General features: G+C 43.5%; 1 protein-coding gene across 1 annotated transcript in view; it reads left to right on the top strand.

Moving 5' to 3' along the window:
* Positions 1-8,423: 8,423 nt before the first annotated feature.
* The window catches only part of best1 (bestrophin 1), a gene marked incomplete at both ends in the record, with an annotated part of 32,777 nt that continues 19,462 nt past the window's right edge, over positions 8,424-21,738 (top strand). Inside the window, 3 exons of the mRNA XM_080761181.1 lie at positions 8,424-8,575; positions 11,070-11,164; positions 11,296-11,529. Of these exons, the coding sequence (XP_080617307.1) occupies positions 8,424-8,575; positions 11,070-11,164; positions 11,296-11,529 (481 nt within the window). The remainder of the gene's footprint in view (positions 8,576-11,069; positions 11,165-11,295; positions 11,530-21,738) is intronic.

Genomic DNA, 21,738 nt, shown 5'->3' on the forward strand with positions numbered 1-21,738 from the left:
GGGGTCTAGCCTGGGCAGTGGGCACCATTCCTTTTCGGGTTCATGATCCGGGTCGGGAGCGGATCACATCGTTACGTTAGGCCATGCAGAACCATCTGGAACTTCCTTTCCCTCAAACCGATTTTTCCCAATAAATGCCACACTTGTATTTGATTTGTTTGAGGGAAAGGAAGTTCCAGATTGATTGGTTTGGCCTGATGACTACAAAACAATGACTACAACATGACGTAACGATATCATCCACTTCTGACCGGATCATACGGCAATGTTGTAACACGAATGATGAAGCAGGGAACCCCCAACCCCCCCACACACACACACACACACACACACACACACACACACACACACACACACACACACAGTACAAAACAGTTGTTGCACTTTTTTAAATATTTCACACATATATCATCGGTGTTGTGTAAATGGATGCTGTTTTGTTTGTTTATTTCAGTTAACACCTTAAACCCTCAACACTTTATTCCTGCTACACTAAACATCTTTGCCGGCGGCTATTTTTGGCAAATGTTTCCCTCAGAAGTGGTATAAAAAAGAAGAAAAAAAACGTTCCTCGGGGTCTCAGACCCCCTGTTGAAGAACCTTGCTGTCATGACCCCAAAAAGTTGCCCGCCTACCAAAACAAACGGTGAAAACACCAACAAACAGGTTAACAGGTTTACAGGTAATCCTTAACACCACGCCACTAGAGCAGAGGTTCCCAAAGTGGGGTCCCCAGCTAAATAATAATTAGGAACCAAATGGACCCTAATGAGGCCTATGAGTCTGTAACTCAGAGAGTGTAGAATTGGAACCAAATGGACACTTAAAGGCCTAGGAGTCTGTAACTCAGAGAGTGTACAATTGGAACCTACACTCTCAGAGTTCAATTAACTTTGATTTTACAATATACATTGGGGGTCAGAGATTGCCATTAAATGGGGGGCTGTAGCCTAATTCAGGTAAAACCTGGGTGTTCTGCTAGAGCTGTAAAAAATCTTCCCGTATGGGGGTCCTTGGCATATATTTTCTAATGGGGTCCGTGGGCTAATGAGTGTCAATTTGGAAATTGTAAAATTTGAAAACTATAGAGGACAGTGTGTTTTAGTAGTGTAGTGGCTGATAACTGTCGTTCCTGCTGCTAGAGGAAAGCTCTGCATTGTGTCCCTAACGACCGGGCTACACTACTGGGTGCAGAATTGGCTGCGCTCCGTTCGCGGAGTCCGCGGGGGTCCGCAACGGAACGCTGCCTCAATAACCAATGGCTATATGGCTACACCGAGCACAGGTGCAGTGCATGAGCTCTGCGTGTGAATCTTTTTTCCCCCCCTTTTTTTAAGTGCTCCATTTTTCCATATTTTTCCGCACACTATTGGTATGTCGGTGTGTGTGTTATTTAAATGTTGTACGAGTCACTGTGTACCTCTATTGTCTTGTATTGAAATGTATTGTATTGTAATTATGGGTGTAACGATACATTTTAACAGTGATACGATACGTATCACAATACATGCGGTTGACGATACCATACATGGACGATATTGGTTCATTATGGCGATACGATACGATTCAATGATTTGAAATCGATAAAGTAACAATTTAGCAAATGTGTGAAACTTGTGTATAGTGCAGGTTTTTTAAGGGACATATTTATTATTGCGGATATAAATGAGTAAACACAGTGATTCTCTGGCAAATAGATGGACATTGTATTTGAACACATATGGACAAACCCACGCCTTGACATGAACACAGAGAATACACACATTTATCGATAGACCTAGTGTAGCTATATGTAATGGAAAGGGAATTTAAACAAATATTCTTGCTTCTTAAAATTGCTCAATACAATGCACAAATACTTAGTATTGACACAATCGATTATTTACATTGCAAAACGATTCGATAACGATTATCTTCATTTTAAAAGGATACAATACAAAGTCATACGATACCATACAATATTTGCTGTTTACGTTTCGATATACTTCGATAAATAAAAATAAACGATATTTCGATACAGTTACCCCTAATTGCAATGTATTGTATATTGTAAATTTCTCCTTCGGGAGACAAAATAAAGTATCCTTGAACCTTGAGGTTACTTGAGGACAAAAACAAAAAAACAGCGAATACGCTAAATATGCTCCACATATCTGGAACAAACTAGGCAGGTCTGCTGCCTCTTTTAATTCTTTGAACCCATAGAACCCATGTCAGTGGTGCTCAACCTTTTTTCACGTCAAGGACCCCCAGAATTATATGTATTTGGTCGCGGACCCCATCTGAAAATCTGTTGTTCCAGCTACAAGCTCACTGAGCTTGTAGATCTGCTATATTTTGATAGCTATGTATAACATAATGCTTTTTGGTCCCTCCACGCCATGCATTGCGAGGATCAGCGATGCTAAGCTAAAGTTCAAGTGGTTCAGCTGTTAGCTCGATGTTTAACACAGCGCCGTTTCTGTAAGGTCGACTTGATCTCTTAAACCCTTGTGTCGCTATTGTGTGACGAACACAGCAGATCTACAAGATGCAGGTTTAGGTGGGGGAGGGGGGCTTAGTACAGACCCCCGAGGGACTCCGTCAGGGTTTAACTTACCACAGAGCAGTCAGTGGCTCATTGTTTCGTCCCTAGATTCAACTTCTCCCAAAAACACATCCATTGTTTTACACTTTTTTTTTTACTGCAATTAAAACCCAGTAGTTGACATCTCAACACAAATGTTTAGCAAAGGTTAAAAAGGTATTAAAAAAACACCAGATAAGTTATAAATATGGACGATTTAAACTCACCGAGAGCAAGGAGATGTAGGGAAGAGAAGAGGAGGAGGAAGGAGGTTTGTTGGAAGTTCTCTCTGAAGTGCAGCTACAGTTCAGCAGGTTAACCTTCAGCCTTGTGAGGAAACTAAGGGTTAATAATGGATAACACTGTAGTTTGCGTCTGCAGGACGCATTCCTTCACACAAGCATGCACAGACCCACACGCACACACACACATACACACACACACGCGCGCACACACACGCACACACGCACGCACGCACGCACACACACACACACACACACACACACACACACACACACACACACACACACACACACACATCTAACAGGAAGTTTGCTTGGTACCGGGTACGGCCGTCTCCGCGGAGCTCTGATCCAGGAATCAAACAGGTTGGCAGTGTCAGTGTGTGTGTGTGTGTGTGTGTGTGTTGGGGGGAGGGGACGGGGGGGGGGGGCGTGTGTGTCGGAACTAGACTGGCCGGAACTAAAGGTTAACGGCTCAATCCCTGCCTGGCTCCTCCCTCCTTCCCTCTCCGTGTCAAAGTTCCCTTGAGCAAGTCACTGAAACCCACAGTAAAAACACACAATGTGAAGTCCATTCATAACTACAACAATATACCAAGAAAGGGAGAAAAGAATCCCTGCACATTGACTTGACTGCTAATGTACATGATGAGGTTGCGCAGCAAATAATCTGGCTCCTTTCCTTTCATCTGTGAATCTATGGATTCTTGTGAAGCTTCCCCCCCCCCACATTGGTTACAGTTCAACCGTTACAGTTTATTATTATTATTATTATTTTGAACTTTTTAACAATCTACAATTATAATCGTAGGCCTACCCCCTAGGCTAGCTGTGCTAACTACGTACATGTTCGTAGACAACCGTATACTCCAAAAAGCGGCGACCGTTTAGTATTGCTCCGGTTGCTATGGAGAGCCTCCGTCCCCACCAGCTATGGTATTTTTAAATCCAGATCCATTGAGCCTCCATTATAACAGGATTTTCAAAGCCTTGTATCGCTAAAGCTTCGAGCGCTGTCCATGGTGAGCTGCATCCCGACGATTGTAAATCATCTGTCTTATTTGTGATCATCGCTGCGGACGTGTAACTGCTTCTAACGAGAGCTAAGCGGTATGAGCTTACAGATATCGATCAATGTCCTCACAACAACAGCCCCCACCTCACTGATAACCCGGAAATGGATCGTAGAGTGAGAGCGGACGGTTAGGTGTGCTTATGCTACCACCTAGTGAGTTAATAATATTTATCCCACAATTTTTGCAAACGATTTTGCAGTGTCAATTATCTAATGTATTCCTGGGCGCTACACTTCCTCTGCCAACCTGGGGAGGGCAGCGGACTGACCTCATGCTTCCTTCCATGCATGAGAGGTCCAAGCTTCTTCTTTTCAGGGGAGAGTTTCCCTGGCCGGACTTAGCACATGGAAGGTACACATTATTCTGACCAGTTCCTTTCCCCTCCATCAGGCGCCTCGGCTGGCCAGAGGGAGGTAGTTTAGAGACCAGGATTACCATAATCATTTTTTGTGAGGGTACCTACCCTATAGGGGACACGGGGAGAACATGCTGGAACTCCACACAGAAAGGCCCTTTGCAAACCACACCTCGGGTATCCCCGGTGGGAATCGAACCCAGGACCTTCTAGCTGTGAAGTGACAGCGCTACCAACTGCGACTAATTCAACTAAAGGCAGCCATAGTTGATTGGGTATAGGGAGAGGTTACCTGGGAAACACAGACGGTCCCAGGTTCCATTCCGAGGTGTCCATGAGCAAGGCATTTAAAGGAAATCTCCAGACTAAATAACATCATAGGCTCATTTTCCTATCATAGGCTCATTTTCCTACCTAGCAGTGAAATAATAGTGAAGTGTTTGCAATGTTTGCGGTTCAGATTAACTGGAATAGTTTCACAATACAGCTCTGTTAGGACAGATTAGCACGTCAAGTGACCGGACACACACACACACACACATACACACACACACGCACACACACCACACACACTTCTCTTTCCTCAGCGTTCACTACAGAGGCTGTCAACAAACAACACATCAAGTCACAGTAAGTATGTTCATTCATCCATCCATCCATCCATCCATTCACTCACTCATTCACCCATTCACTCACTCACTCACCCATTCACTCACTCACTCAGTCACTCACTCACTCATGTTGGCTGTTCATTGTCAGATCAGTAAAACCTTGGAGTTTTATACATCAGTAAAACCTTGGAGTTGTATACATTCAACACTGAGAGTGTAACAAATGTAATCAAAACGATGACATGTGTTATGTGTGCACCATCGGAATTAATTATGTAACCCTTTTTAGGGTTTAAACTATGTTTAATAACCACAAGAAGAACAAAAGCGTATTGAGTGTATAAAACAACGTGTCTTATGACGTAGAAATTATTCAACTTGTGGTTGTTCACTATTGAATTATTCCACACCGGTCTTGGTTTTATACGGCTGTTTGCTTGACTTCCTTTTAGTGCTAACAATATACAGCTGCTCCATTACAACTCGTCATGCTTTCCTGATCTTTTCTGGAAGGTTTTCTGAAAATGTAGGTTTTATTCACTGATAAGCCTAATTCTACTGCTTTGCTACTGAAAAGTATAGTGTCCAGCAGAGGAACTTTATCTATTCAGGGAATCTGTTATTGGCGTATGTCCCCCCTGTCTCACTGACGATGTTCTGTTTCTGACAATGCACTGACAATCTACTGAATTGTTCTGTTTCTGACAATGCACTGACAATCTACTGAATTGTTCAGTTTCTGACAATCTACTGAATTGTTCTGTTTCTGACAATGCACTGACAATCTACTGAATTACCTATGGCAGGCCAACTGTATCGCCTACTTGATTGGATCGTTTTCATGTCGATAATTTTTTTCAAAACTTACTTCTTCTTCTTCTTCTTGGGTGTTAGTCTCCTATTATGATAAGTAGACGGGCATATAAGGATAATGTGTGATATGTTTACTAGACGGTATAACATTATAATTACAAGGAGAAATCACATCCTCAGTGAGAACTGAGAAGTATTATAGTGATGTTTTCATGTTATAATTATAAGGAGACTCATGCACACACCCTCAGCAAGAAGCCAGCCACAATAACTGGACCGTCAAATTATGTTGTAGATCATTTACAATATCTGACTGTGTCCCACATATAGACTACATAGAGCAAATAGAGAATGTATTCTCTGCTCTACCTCCACCTGAAGAATGCTGAGAGTAAATAACAGGCCAGGTGGTTGGCATGCCTGAAAGATTACTGTAGCAATACTACGTTTCTCTCCATATCTAAGAAGAAAAGACCTTGAGCTGCTGCTCTGAAAAAGAGCTTCAAAAGCTTAGTAAAAGACTATCTGTCTCCAGACTAAATGTTCTTTTTAAAAAACTATAAGCTGAGCCAAGTGCACCATTTAGGACGAGGCTCCTTTTTGACATAGATACAAGGACAACACAACAGACTTACATACAAGACAGTGTACATATAAAATACTAACAACAATGAAAACAAAGAAAATAAAAGTTACAGGAGAAAAGAAAAATAATATTTTTTTCCAAGTGGTACAGGGTTGTGAAATGCATGTGTGCAGGTGAAGGGGGAAGCACCCTATGATCCGACGGACCATTGCTCCGAAGGAGCATTGGTCCGAGGTGCGCTGGGGGTCGGGAGAGGGTGGGTGGTTAGGTTTAGGTGTCTGCCCCGGGGGAGGTTAGGGTTAGGGTGAGGGTTTGAGGTAGGTTGTCGATCGGACCAATGGACCCCGGTGAAGGTGGGTTCCGTTTTACACAGAATCAACTGCACTCTTCGATATAATCCAAAAAGGGGGTCCATACCTCTATGGATACATCTGCCTTATCTTGTATTTCATATTTAAGTCTCTCCAGTGGTAATAGTGACATTATTTGGGCCGTCCACATATGTTCTGAAGGTATGTCATCTGTCTTCCATAAAATTAAGATACATTTCTTTGCCAAGAATCTAAATAGATCAAATAGTTGCCTAGCTCATACTTACATTTGGGTCTGCCCCCAAGAGATATAATAGAGGAGATTTCCTCAATTTTACCTTAAACCCTCGGACTGCCAGCCCAATAGCAGCTTTTCAGTGCCTTCTGCCAGCTCTATTCATATTTTTAATTCATCATTTTAATGCCAATAGAAAAATCCGTGACATACACATATCTCATTTGAACAACATGGCAATCCTAGTATTATACCCAGTCCTGATGGTGGCGGTAACTTCACCATTATGCCGATTTTGACCAAATAGAGCGACACAGTCAGATGTCCGGGATGCTAAGCTAACATTGTATATTTTTATATCTACGTCAAATTAAACTCTAATCAAGCCCCAAATATCGCATTTTACGCAGCGACACACATAAAGACTGCGCACGTGCGTGATCAACCAAACCAAACCAGCCAAAAGTTGCTACATTATGCCACATTAAACCCCCGATTATAGGGACAACCCGTCAATTCCATCAACGGAAGGTTTGGATTTATTGATTCAATCTGTCAATTCCGTCAATTCAAGGGTTAAGGATTTTTTCTATTCGATCGTGAATTATTTGCCAAAATGGTTACATTTTTGGACAAAACCAGAACATATGCATGTAGGTACCCAAATGTAGTTTTGGGGAATTGTATTTCATCTACAAAAAAAACAACAAAACTACGACAAAAATATATTTTACTCGCAACCCATAACAACATTGGTCCTTGACCCAAAGATGGGCCCATTGTTTGGGAACCAGTGATATAGAGTGTAGATGGCGGTGGTGGATTTGAACCCCTAGAGGTTCTCTAAAGGGAGATGGCACTATTGACCACATTAACGTTTCCATTTCAGACATGTGATCAGGAGGTTGACGAGGAAACTGTGCACTCAGAGAACATCCACCACAGCACACAACTCACTTTGTGTGTGGACGAAATCTTTGGTGACAGAGGTGACATTCTGGTGACAGAGTGGATGAACTATCTGCTGACAGAGTGAAATAATCTGGTGACAGAGTGGACGAACTATCTGCTGACAGAGTGGAATAATGTTCTGGTGACATAGCAACAGAACTCTGTGGTGACAACCATCTGGTGACAGAGTGGGTCTTCTGGTGACAGAGTGGACCAACTATCTGCTGACAGAGTGAAATAATCTGGTGACAGAGTGGACGAACTATCTGCTGACAGAGTGGAATAATGTTCTGGTGACATAGCAACAGAACTCTGTGGTGACAACCATCTGGTGACAGAGTGGGTCTTCTGGTGACAGAGTGGACGAACTATCTGCTGACAGAGTGAAATAATCTGGTGACAGAGTGGACGAACTATCTGCTGACAGAGTGGAATAATGTTCTGGTGACATAGCAACAGAACTCTGTGGTGACAACCATCTGGTGACAGAGTGGACGAACTATCTGCTGACAGAGTGAAATAATCTGGTGACAGAGTGGACTAACTACCTGCTGACAGAGTGGAATAATGTTCTGGTGACATAGCAGCAGAACTCTGTGGTGACAACCATCCGGTGACAGAGGTGAACTGTGTGCTGACACTGGTGACAGAGCAGAGCGGCGGTAAGTTCAGAGGTCATGACGGTGACGTACTCTCGGCAGGTGGCCGACGCCGGTCTGGGGACGTTCTTCCACCTCCTGCTGCGCTGGAAGGGAAGCGTCTACAAGCTGCTCTACAGAGAGCTGATCATCTTCATCTCTTTGTACTACCTGTTAGGAGTCTTCTACAGGTAATTATATTATACTAGACCTTACGTGCCTACTTGAGAGCGATGCAACTTGGGAACCTAATAATACCCGTTTTAACTGTCTGTCTGTGTCCCACATGGAGATCTCTGTATTTGCCAGGCTGCCTGTGTCACTCTGAAGAGTGCAAACTGACTGTGAAAAGTGGAGTGGTTAAGTATTCAATTTTCAGGTGGGGTTGCCATGGCAATCAATTGGCTGAGGCAGAGGCTGGAAATTGCACAGGTGAGGGGATTTAGCCTGATTAGGCCCACTGGCAGAGCCTGACCAGAGGCTTTTGTGGTGGTTCTGGAGAACCGTGGGTCCGACCGACTCGATAACTGGCACTGCACTCCCTGCAGGGGTGTGGAATGTGTGTGTCCAATATGAAGCCGGTGGGGCAAACGGTTCTCGAGTTACGTGCATTACAACCGTACACACACACACACACACACACACACACACAGACGTGGTGCATTTATAATTTATATAATTAAATTATATGAAATTCTTCTGCAGGTACTTTTGATTTTGATTGATTGATTGAAGTATTTATTAATAGTTTGCAGAATTACAGTACATTTAAACTCAATACAAAAAACTGTTATGAAGCCAATAAAGCACTGCACTTACAAAAGGGTCCACCTTGTTCAATTCATCATAATATTTAGAGACATACAAATATACACTTCAATATAGCCAAAAAACAGGAAATCATCATCATAAAGGATGTAAAAAGAGAAAACATACAGTGAGGGGTAAAAGGGGTGGGTGGGGTGATTCAGATTTTACGGGGGGCAGTTTCAAATTGCGGCCGTCCGTAGGTGCCCTTTGAGAGCGGTTTTGAAGGAGTCAAGGGATCTGCATGTCTCTGATTTGGCACTATCTTACAATAAATGCACCGAATCTCTGCACGTATGTACTGCATGTTTAAGTACATGTGTACGTCTGTAGTCCTAACCCGAGAATCGTTCGCCCCACCGACTTCAAATCTGAGTTCCGCAACACGACAGGGAGTGGTCGACCTTGAATCGGTCGGATACATATTATATATATATACGTATTCAGCAAGTTCCCCACACGTGCCATTTGATTAGTTTGTCAGTCCACTTCAGTGTGCAGTCTCCACACATCCTGACAACGGGTATAACGGCTATTGCATAACAGGGCGGGGCATGTGTTCCCGCCCTATGTCTGCATCGTTCCCGAGTAGGCCGGTGACCAACGGGCACTGTTCTTTTTTTTTTCTGCGGCTTTCGCCTTTATTTTTATTTTTTTATAGAGGGACAGACAGTAGACTGACTGGAAATGGGGGCGAGAAATGGGGGATTGACATGCAGTAAAGGCCGTCGGGATCGGGAGTTGAGCCCGCGGCACACTCCCAGATTCGGACTATACCGGCCAAGGTGCCTGGACCGCTGAGCCACAGCCCAGCCCACGGACACTGTTGAATTGAAGGGACTGTGTAGGATATGTTTGTGTTGTAGGTTTGTGGCGATGATGATGATGATGATGATGATGATGATGATGATGGTTGTAACAATTGCCCTTTATCACTTAAGGAAAACCATTAACTAAGGAAAAATAAACAACAGGATCGTAGGATTATAGTTTATTTATTATTTATTTATTTTTATGCTATTTATATAGAGATGCAGCAAAAGTGTATTATCAAACAAACGGCGTACACTTAAATCAATGCACTTGGTAGAGTCTGTCCCTGTCGCTCTCCCTATACCATAAAGAAATAAACAGGTAAACAAACTGAAATCACCAAACAATACTCTTTCAAAACCCCTCCCTCCCCCAAACAAGTCCCGACGCTCTCTGTAGCGTCCTGCGCCACAACGTTCACAATGCACAAAACAATAAACAATCCCCCCAAAGCCAAGTGCGCAAAACCGCGCTAAGTATTCAACAAATAAATAAAGTCCGCGTTCGTCCTCTTCCTTAATGAAGCGCGCGTCCGCGGCCGTTTACGATAGTTCCTTAAGTGCTCCTAGGAGTCCAAAGAAACATAAAATATCCGCTCTGAATGATCCAACGGAAAAACACGATTGGGGTACCCCTCTAGTCACAATCCCATTAGTGACTAGAGGGATGACCGATTCACCACGGCGGCAGTTTGTGAATTAAACTGTATCTGGTGCCTGGAGCTCCTCTCTCCTGTGTAGGCCTACACCTCTGTTTGCAGTTTTCCCCCTGTTCCCTGTGTGCCACTCCCTCCATAATTATGAAACCTTAGTGTGGGTGGCGACATCAGTCCCTGACAGCTGTCAATCACCCCTGTACAGCCCCATTAACATTCTTGTGAATAGAGTGAATAGAGATAATACTATTTAAGTATTCAGCATCACGCGTTACATTTCTTTTCATAAACAATAACATGCATAGGGAAAATAAAGCAGAAAAACATTGAAATGTGCTTCGTCACATGGTGATGATGGTGATGATGTGTGCGTGGGTGCGTGGGTGCGTGCGTGCACGCGTGTGTTGTAGGTTTGTGTTGGCTGATGATCAGAAGAGATGTTTTGAGAAGCTCTCTCTCTACTGCAACCACTATGGAGAACTGATCCCTGTGTCCTTCATTCTAGGTGAGTTATGATATCATAATACATCACACATGTGTGTGTGTGTATATATATATATATATATATATATATATGTGTGTGTGTGTGTGTGTGTGTGTTTTTTAATTGTAAAAATATGACCATATTGTTTCCAGGTTTCTACGTGACCTTGGTGGTGTCCAGGTGGTGGGGTCAGTTCGAGAGCGTCCCGTGGCCCGACCGGCTGGCTGCGCTGGTGGCGGGTCACGTGCGCGGCGCCGACGACAGTGCACGTCTGACGCGACGCACGCTGATGCGCTACGCCAACCTGTCCGGAGTCCTGATCTACCGCTCGGTCAGCACGGCCGTCTATAAGAGGTTCCCCACGATGGAGCACCTGGTGCAGGCCGGTACGTGCAGGCTGGGGGTTTGTGTGTGTGTGTGTGTGTGTGTGTGTGTGTGTGTGTGCCATAGACTGTAAAAAATATGGACAAAGCGTTCCCTGGGTCTAACATGAACGTAAAATGAAGCCTGTCAGTCCTTCCTTGTGTACATCGCCATCTTTCTAGATCCGTTTGGGCCCAGCTGGCCCATTGGCTGGCCCAGACAACGAGGCGGGACTTCCCCCCTTCTTCTCCGTTGGTTTTTATTTTGACTCGAGTGGGTGGGGGATCCCGTTCATAGACTGTAACGGTAGCCACGCCCCTCAGAACATACGCGACTTTATGGTCATTTTTTTAATAAATGGGACCATCATTTTCCAAAAAGAATATTAGAAATGAGACTTTAAACTAGTGACTGGAAGAAGAAAGTATTCATGACCATGTTTATTAAGGTAATACAGTCTAGGTAAAGTTGGGCCCAAATACATGGACTTCTATGGGGCTATGGGTTTTTTTGGGCCCAATGACAGCGCCACAACAGGCCATTATATGAACTTTCAGGAAATCCCGATTTCCTCAGTGGCTTCACAAAATATCTGTCTGACTGCCCCCCTGGTGTGTGCGCGAGTGTGTGAACAAAACAAAATGCAACAAAAACAAAAGATATACAAAGTAATTAATTCAGAGAGGCTCATTGTCGGTATCAGGCAACATCTCGAATGAGCGACCGCACCGCACCCGTCCATTGCCTCAGCCCCCGTCCATTGGCCCCACCCACGCCCATGTTCTCCTTCTAGATAGCAATACCCATAGATATTGAGTGTGTTTGGTTATGCGCGGGAATGTTAGTAGAGGAGTCTATCAATCAGATTTTGATGCCCGTGATTTTGGAATGTTAATTTTTGGTATATCTTGATTCTTGGGGTTCCCAGAATACCAACCAAAAAAAAATCTGTTGGGTTTTGCATGTGTAATTAGCATAATTAGCTAATGAATTGCCAAAAACGAAAATGGCAATAACTTTGCTTCTAGGTAACTTATAAAAGGTGATCTAAGAGTCTAAGTCTATGTTTGTGATGTGCAGAAAATCATCCGTTACCATTGTGAAGTCATACAACCTTTCCTAATTACCATAATTAGCATAAGTTATGCAAAAACGACGTTAAAATCAGGAAATTGCTGCATTTTTCACATTTAGCTGACTTAGAGAGATGATCTGAAACTCTTGACTACTTGAGTATTTGTAGTTAGTAATTAATAGTATAATTAGTTTAATCTGCATATATGGTGTATTAATTAGTCTGGAAGTAGGAAATTATCCGTTTTGCTTTTAATAGATTGATAAAAGTGATCTCACAGTCTGTTTCTTTAAATCCATAAATTAAACTCTTGCAATTAAGTCATGCAACTGTGCAAAGATGATGATAACAGTATTGAAGCAGACACAACAGATCAATTGCATGGTTATGGGCCCTGACAGGAAGACTGTGATAACACTGGACATGGCCCTGTATGAACGTGCAAAGCAACTATAGAGATGACCAGGGATGACTGCAAGGGTAAGTGGGTGCTGAGGCTGGGTGAAATGCATACTGTGATGACGGCACTGAGGGCTGCTGGCAACATCATAGAAGATAGTGGGCTTGAAGTCTGGAATGAGGCAGATATATATGGCCCCACTACAACGAGACAGATCCTAGAAGCGAAGCACATGAAGAGGGCCCTAGAAGCACACATGAACAGTTCAAGCCCTGTTTGACCTCTGTGGAAGAATTATTCAGAGAGTATCCAAGCCTAGAGAGTACAGAGTCGGCACAGCTGGTTGACAAAAGCTGTATTGAACACATTGTTCAAGACGTGTTAAAGGAGCAGCAGTCCATGCTAGCTACCTTAGAGTCCAACAAAGTCCTGGAGGCCATGGCAGAGTTTGACAAGAAAAAGGAAGCGAACATTTCCCTCTTCAAGTTTGTGTGGCGCTACATGAAGATGGTGTTACTGATATACACTTTCATACGTGCTACCCGTGATGGACTCTGGGAACTTCATCTTTCTTCCCTCAATGTGCTTCTTTGCTCATGACAAGCAGAAGTATGCCTGGTTGGTTCCAGTCTGAGAAATGAAGGCCCTGCAGACCACAGATACAGAGATCTACCAAGAATTTATGGATGGTCATTTCACTGTCAATAAGAATCAGATACCATTCTGTGCCATTGGGGTGGATCATGTACTTGAGCACATCAATCGCATCATGAAGGTCACTGGAGGCCTTGTGGGCATTACTCAGAATGCCAGTGCTAGGGATAGGTTCTTCCTGACAGCACCAGAGCTGAGTAGTCTTGCTGAAGAAGCACACCAGATGGCAGGCACACAAAAATCTACATGAAAGGAGCACCATGACTTGTGTTGCGGTCTCCAAACAAAATATGCTAAATAACAAGTTGCTCAAATTGGAGACCCCAACATAAGGACGGACATCACAGAGTGGACAAGTTTTAATGGTCTTTATTAACCACTTCCCCACAGAAGTATTAAACCAACAAACAATATATCAAACAAAATACATTTTACTGGTACTTTACCAACTTAGTAGAACAAAGAAGACCTGGAAATGCCGGCCAAAACAGGAGAATGAGGGGGGGGGGGGCAGGCCACCCCCTATAGGGACGTCGAAGCTGTTTCCCCCTCCCCTAACTTAAAACCAACTAACTAATAACAACGAAAACTATGGCCATCTCCAGGCCAAACTGAACTAAATTAAGTTTGACTGAAAAGGTATTGACATGGTATTGGGACTAGAGTTCTCATCGGGCCCGAAATTTTAAGCCCGGCCAGGCCCTATCTGGGTCAGCCTGAAGCTCGGCTCGACCCTAAAAACTACCATAATTTTAGGCCCGAAACCCGATAAAGCCTGACAAAGAAAAAAAAAGAACGCCACTTTAATGCATGGCCAGCGCAGCAGCACGTGCCGTCAGTGGTTCATTGACGGCGCGTGCTGCTGCGCTTGCCATGCATTAAAGTGGCGTTCTTTTTTTTCTTTCAGTGTGTCTGTGTGAGAGTGAGAACGGATTTCAATGGACTTCGTTCAATTTATAGCCTATATATCTTTTAACATTTTGGAGAAAATAAATTGCTCTTTTGCATTTTCCTTGTCTTTATTATGGGCCAACTTGTGAAAGCTGCATTCTTTTATTGTGAAGGCTCTCATTCCTCAGTTCAGTTCTCACAGCCTGCTTATCTCCGCGTGCTGAAAATAGCTGATCTACAAGCTCACAACGCACAGCTATTTACAGCATGGAACACGTTGTACGTCGAAGAATAAATCATTCATTAGACCTACCCCATCTCTGAAAAAGGCCAGTCCGAATAGAGCGTCGCAGTCCCGCCCCCTTTCATGACGAAATTAATCCCAATGCATTTTTCCTATAGACATTTCAAAAGTATTTAAAGACCTTTTAACCGTCGTACGAAGCCAACTCGAGTCTTGACAAATCATGCCAACAAACACAATATTTGGACCAAACACATAATTAGAAAGAAGAAAAACAACAAATAAAGTGTTGTAACCTGCCTGCCTTTCTAATTCTTTGTTTGGCCCAAAACATTGTGTTTATTGTCATGATTTGTCACAACAAGAGTTGGCTTTGTCCGCGGCGTAAACGTCTTTAAATAAATACTTTCTGAAAAGTCTATGAGGAAAATGAACGGGGATTTATTTTCCGTGTCTCTCATGGAGGCGGGACTGCGACGCTCTATAGGGCAAAGGGGACAAAAAAAGGCTATAACTTGTGAATGCTCACTCTTCTTGAAATTAGCTGAGGTATGACCCAGGTGTCTACCCTACATCAACAAAGAGTCAGAATGTAATTTACGTAAAGAAATACTGACATATTTAGGCGATTTTGTGGTAAGGACTCCTTTACTTTCTCTCATTTACAAGAAAAACATAAATTCCTGTCTAATATGCTGTTACTGCATTACCTAGGATGCTATTACACAATATCCAATGGTTCTATGGAAATTTTCATTTTAAATAATATTTCTTTAGACATACCCATCCCCTGAAAATACCAATTAGGTCATTCTGAATGGGAGGTGATTAGGTGATAATAGGCCGTAAGATAATAATGGTCATCACTTTTGGGGTGGGGAAGTCCAGAATATGAATAACCCAATAATGCATTTTATCTATAGAAATTACTAAAACAAGATATATAACTCAGATTATGTCTTCATGTACGTTAAAAAAAAACATAATATAAAAAAACATCATACCTAAAGTTTGAGCTTGTCTTGATTCAACCAATTAATACAAATGTAATTATTGTAATAAATAATAACTTAAAAAAGTGCCCTTCTGGGAACAGGTCTCCATAGTAGAGTCACAATCAATAGGTTCCGTGACCAACCTCTGGCAAGGATGTTTTGATGATTGATTTGATTTTGATTGATTTTGACCTGAATATTTAGCCGCCATGTCCCTCGCAAAAATCCCGGCACTATATTCCACGGTACTCCACTGTACTGTACTGTACTGTACTGTACTGTACTGTACTGTACTGTACTGTACTGTACTGTACCAGACGGGCGGCCTTGGCGGGGAGGCCAGCCTTCAGGTAGAGGTTGATGGCCCCCTGCCTTCTCTTCCTGGCCCGTCTCCGTCAGCCACTGGTAGTAGCTCCGACGCAGACTGTCCAGCTCAGGGTGGCCCTGCATGCATAGTAGGGTGGGGGAGGATTCTTATTTTGAAAATAGCTGATCTTCATGCTTGCCTTGCCCAGCCTCCCTGAACAAACTATCTTCTCTCTTTGGATCAAATAGTAACCTCAGCAAGGCAGATGGCTTCTTGGTTAGAGTTTGTGACAATATTATATTATCACACGAAAAGATAAAATTACCTACCTAGGTTCCATCCTGGAGGATCCTACTTTGCCTCACCCCCCGAACCCTCCTCACCCCTGCCCACTTTGACAGGCTGGAATGGCTTAGGGTCGATGACAGAGCATCTGCAAGGGGGGACGGATTTAGCTCAATGGCTAGTTCACCCCAGGGGTTTCCAGTAGAACACCTTTCACCCCGTTAAACGACATGACAGCTTTCTGTGGCTGAGACTTCATAAGTCCGATACCAACATGTGGAGGGTAGTCAGCCCGGGCCAGGATTGCCCACGGTAGGAATGGTGCCATTGCGCTAAGAACGGGATTACGGATTCGTCAACCAGGCTATACCTGAGGCGTCCTGGCAATTCTGGACCTCAGGCGCATACCTGCGCAGGATCTAGCGACGTTCCCACGGCCTGGGGGGATCCACGCGGAACCCCCCACAGCCGCCCCTGCCAGGACTGAGGGCAACTCGTGGGCGAGCCTGAGACCAGAGCCCCATTACAGGACAATTTCACCAGGCTGTAATGGGGCTGTTATTATGTTGCTGTTATTGCGCAACATTTCGCTGCGATGCAAATTTCATCACAACTTTCACACAACTCACACGTGCGCACACACATACACAGGGCACAGCAGCACGGTAAAGTACAGTATGGTAAGGCACAGCACAGTACAGTATGGAACAGTACAGTAGCGTTGTAGCGCTGCCACACATTAAGTTAAGAAAAGGATTTATTTTATTTATGGCATTTAAAAGTGTATGTCACAGATGTAATAATGGTCCTTAATTAACGCCATCCTTTAAGGGTAAGGCCCTAAGATGTTTTGTTTTGTTATTGTTTAAGGGGTGTTTTGAAAGCCTATGTTATTATTTGAGGGGATTGTTTTGATTGACGGGTCTGAGGCTGTCTGACGCACGACAAAAGAGGCGTTGGTCGCCGGCCCGCGGGAGGAACGAAACGAGAGAGGCAAACCATCCAGGAAGTCCACGGGAGACCTGGATCAGTTTGATCAATTATTTATTAAATAATAAACTCTGCTCGAACGCTATAGGTGGAATATAGCTAAGGCCACACTGCAGCGCACTATACTGCAACACAGAAGAGACTGGGTGAGACCGTTTACATTTTCTTTTACACCCCGCGAGGATCCACTGTTGTTGTTTGCCCTGGAATCATTACGTTTGGATTATATCGCTTCTGGGGATCCCTTTAACTTTTTGCATAACTTTTTGGAGTGACATTTCGGTTTCCCCTCTTTCTGGGACGTTATTGGAGCAGTTTGGATTTACGGAGCGACAAGGAACAATATAGGAGCGTGCGGGCGTGCACGATCGAGACGCAGACTTTAATTACTCTTTTCTTACAGACCTATCTAATAAACTATTTAAGCGGGCGTACGTGCGTGCGTGCGTGCGTACATCGCGGACATTCGTTCAAACGGTGGTTGAGAACTTTCAGCTCATTCTTTTGATTTTGTGGGAGTTTACAACTGGCTGTATTATTATTATTATTTAATCTGGTTGGATAAAAAGTCACCTAACTTCATCACTACTTCGCTGTGTTCTCATGAGTTTGTTTGCTGTGTGTCTATTGTCAATTCAGCTATTCCTGTCCTACAGAAATCAGTTGTGTCGAAAGGAGATCAGTCAATAATCGTAATTTTTTTTTTTTCGTAATTTAAAAAAGAGTAACAGTTCAATTTAATTATCAAACCGTTACAGCGTACAGTATGCTACAATATGGGACAGAATTGTACAGTACAGTACAGTACAGTACAGTACAGTACAGTACAGTACAGTTGTGTACACTACAGTGGAGTACACTACAGTACAGTGCAATACAGTATAGTTGAGTACAGTACAGTACAACGGCATACAGTACAGTACAGTACAGTGGAGTACAGTACAGCACAGTACAGCACAGTGGAGTACAGTACAGTACAGTACAGTGGACTACAGTACAGTATAGTGGAGTACAGTTGAGTCCAGTCCAGCACAGTACAGTACAGTACAGCGCAGGGCAGGACAGTGGAGAGTACTACAGTACAGTACAGTGCAGCACAGTGCAGGACAGGACAGTGCAGAGGAGTACAGTACAGTACAGTACAGTACAGTACAGTACAGTACAGTACGGTACGGTACGGTACGGTAAAGTTGTGTACACTACAGTGGAGTACACTACAGTACAGTGCAATACAGTATAGTTGAATACAATACAGTACAACGGCATACAGTACAGTACAGTGGAGTACAGTACAGCACAGTACAGCACAGTGGAGTACAGTACAGTATAGTGGACTACAGTACAGTATAGTGGAGTACAGTGGAGTCCAGTCCAGCACAGTACAGTACAGTACAGTACAGTACAGTACAGTACAGTACAGTACAGTATAGTATAGTACAGTACAGCACAGGACAGGACAGTGCAGAGTATTACAGTACAGTACAGTGCAGCACAGTGCAGGACAGTGCAGAGGACTACAATACAGTACAGTACAGAGGAGTACAGTATACTATTCCTGCTAGGTTGCCATATTTATGACATCCAGCGCAGTACAGTACAGTACAGTACAGTACAGTACAGTACAGTACAGTACAGTACAGTACAGTACAGTACAGTACAGTACAGAGGACTACAGTACAGTACAGAAGAGTACAGTATACTATTCCCTCTAGGTTGCCAAATTTACGACATCCAAGCAACTTTGTATATAGAAACATTGCCACTTGCCATGCTTGCTTTTAGACGAAAAAAACAAACAAACAATAGGGCCACTCAGCCAGGTTGCCAACTTTGCACTTTCCAAGCAACTGGATATATGAAAACATCATGGTTGCCATGTTTGCTTTTCCAAGTAAAAAAAACAGTATTGAGTATCGCCCTTCCGCTATTGCCTTCTTCCCATTTGCGACGGGTGGCGCTAGGATGAGCAGGCCGAAGTTCTGCAAACTTCTAGTAATTATAATACACCAATGGGGTTGTGTTTTTATAGTTGACAGAGAGCATGTTCGGGTCTGTAAGTCCCGGAAAAGATGCGCTGTGATTGGCCAGTAATCACTTGAGTGGCAGTGTGATTTAACCACACTTCCACACTTCCGGCGTACTTCCTCTCCCAGTGTAAATTATTCCGCTCCAATCACTCCAACGAACTGCAGTGGCCAATGAGCCATCTATTTTTTTTTAGTCGTGCAACCACTCCAAGGAGCAGCAATGTCCGTGTCCGTGTGTTGGTCCGTGTGTTGTACATGTATACCTATGTGACGTTAGTGAGCACCAGTATATACCAGTAGGGGCCAGTAGGGGCGCTGTAGTACTGCACTGTTGCTTGCTAATGAGAGAGAGAGAGGGGGGGGGGGGGAGAGAGAGAGAGAGGGGAGTCGCACCACTTGGTTCACACGGGTGTGATTTTATATTTATGGTGCACCCACCCACACCTCTCTTCCACCTAACCCTATCCCAGGAGGTTGCAGCTTGAAACCCCAAGTCCCTCTTGTGCAGAGCCACAGCATGTCGCTAAGGCCTAATTTACACTGGCAGCCAAATCTAGCCTGAATGTAGCCTGAATCAGATCTGTGTCACTTCAAGATAGAAATCTGATTTGTTTAAATAAGTCTAAATGCAGACAGGAATGAGATTTTTTCAAATGTGACATTCAGAGGTGGTTTCAAATCGGATTTAAATCCGATCTGAGGAGATCTGTCTCAGTCTGAATGCAATGACCAGATGAAGTATCAAACTATCCAAAACGTCATACTTGCAGCGCGACCCGAGTGCTACTGATGTGACGTCATTACAGAGTGCGAGTATTTTCATTTAGTAAGTAAACAAACAAGAGAGAGAGAGAAAAACAACCAAACGAGCGCAAACGAAAGAAAACAAACGAGAGGACAGAAAAGAGAGAAAACAATAGTTCAACACACGTTTGTTTTATAGGAATAATGTCAATTCATTATGTCAGCACTACAGTGGACGCCGGTGAAATCTATACCAAAGTCCTGACGTCACTCGCTCAACCCCTGGGCTGGGTCGCAGAAGTTTCATTTTAAAATTGTCTGGTATATAAGTACTTTCTGGCCTTGACAGACCTGAATCTGATTGGATTAAATGACGTTAAACGTTAAACTCACTTTGCCACTAAAAATGTGTCACTCACTTTATGCATGTACACTCTATAGTCTACACAGAGCTTGTTAGTGACTTGTAGGCTGGCCCCGGTCGCTGCCCGCACAGAATACAAAACTCTGATGCTGGCATTCAAAGCAACCAAAGGTATGGCTCCCCCATATCTTGCAAGTATGATTGAACCCTACAAACCCTCCCGCGCACTCAGATCAGCCAACGCAGGGAAGCTGGAAGTACCCTCACTAAAAATGCCGGGACAATGCTCCACACGTCCCAAACTCTTCTCCCTTCTGGCTCCAAAACTGTGGAATGCACTTCCCATTGCAGTCAGAACTGCAGCATCACTCCCAATCTTCCGCCGTAGTCTGAAAACCCACCTTTTCAGACTCCATCATGGCCCATAGCACTTACCCTACCCCCTTAGATAGCATTTCTGTAGACTTAGATAGCATTTGATACAGACTTATAGCATGTTATGTAGACAGCACTAGAATTACATTGTATATAGTCATAGCACGCCATAGTACATAATTATGTATAGCATAGTAGTATATATGTATAGATTATATGTATAGTTTCATTATATAGATATTCCACTGTTACTTTCTTAGCTTACGCATGTTTCATGATAAATGCTTTCATGTGATGTATTCCCATGCTTTTGTTCTTGCTTAAAGGGATTGTGACATTTAAAACACATTTTTGTATATATTTTGTGTTTTTTGGCTTTTCTTGACATAAATTTCACCAAAACAAAAACGGAATTTGAACATTAAGTGTATTCTCTGCTGTCTGGACTTTTGTGAATAATTATGCAAATATGACTCGTGGGTTGGACGACGGAGCCCTACGTAATGTACCGCTAAACCTCCGCACCCTCTCCTCTGCTCCCTACCTACCAATTCTACTACCCGCCCCTCTCCTCTCTTCCCCGCCCCTCTCCTCCCCTCCACCTGACTGTCTCTCCTCCTCTATGCTCTCCTCTCTTCTTCCTCATTCTGACCGTACATTCTTTCAGTATAATAATAATAATAATGGCTTCAAGAGAAAAAGCAATCTGCTCCGTTGTTGGCTGTGTCAATCAACACAAGTCCTTGCACTTTCCACCAACTGGCCTAGATGAAGATTCACGCTCTAGGTGGATGAATTTTATTTTTGATGGTGATATTCCAACCAAGTTGTCAAAGAAGCGACTCTTGGTGTGCGCACATCATTTCACCCCAGAAAGTTTT

The sequence above is a fragment of the Protomyctophum bolini genome, assembly GCF_963924005.1.
Source record: "Protomyctophum bolini genome assembly, chromosome: 4".
In the NCBI taxonomy this organism is placed as follows: domain Eukaryota; kingdom Metazoa; phylum Chordata; class Actinopteri; order Myctophiformes; family Myctophidae; genus Protomyctophum; species Protomyctophum bolini.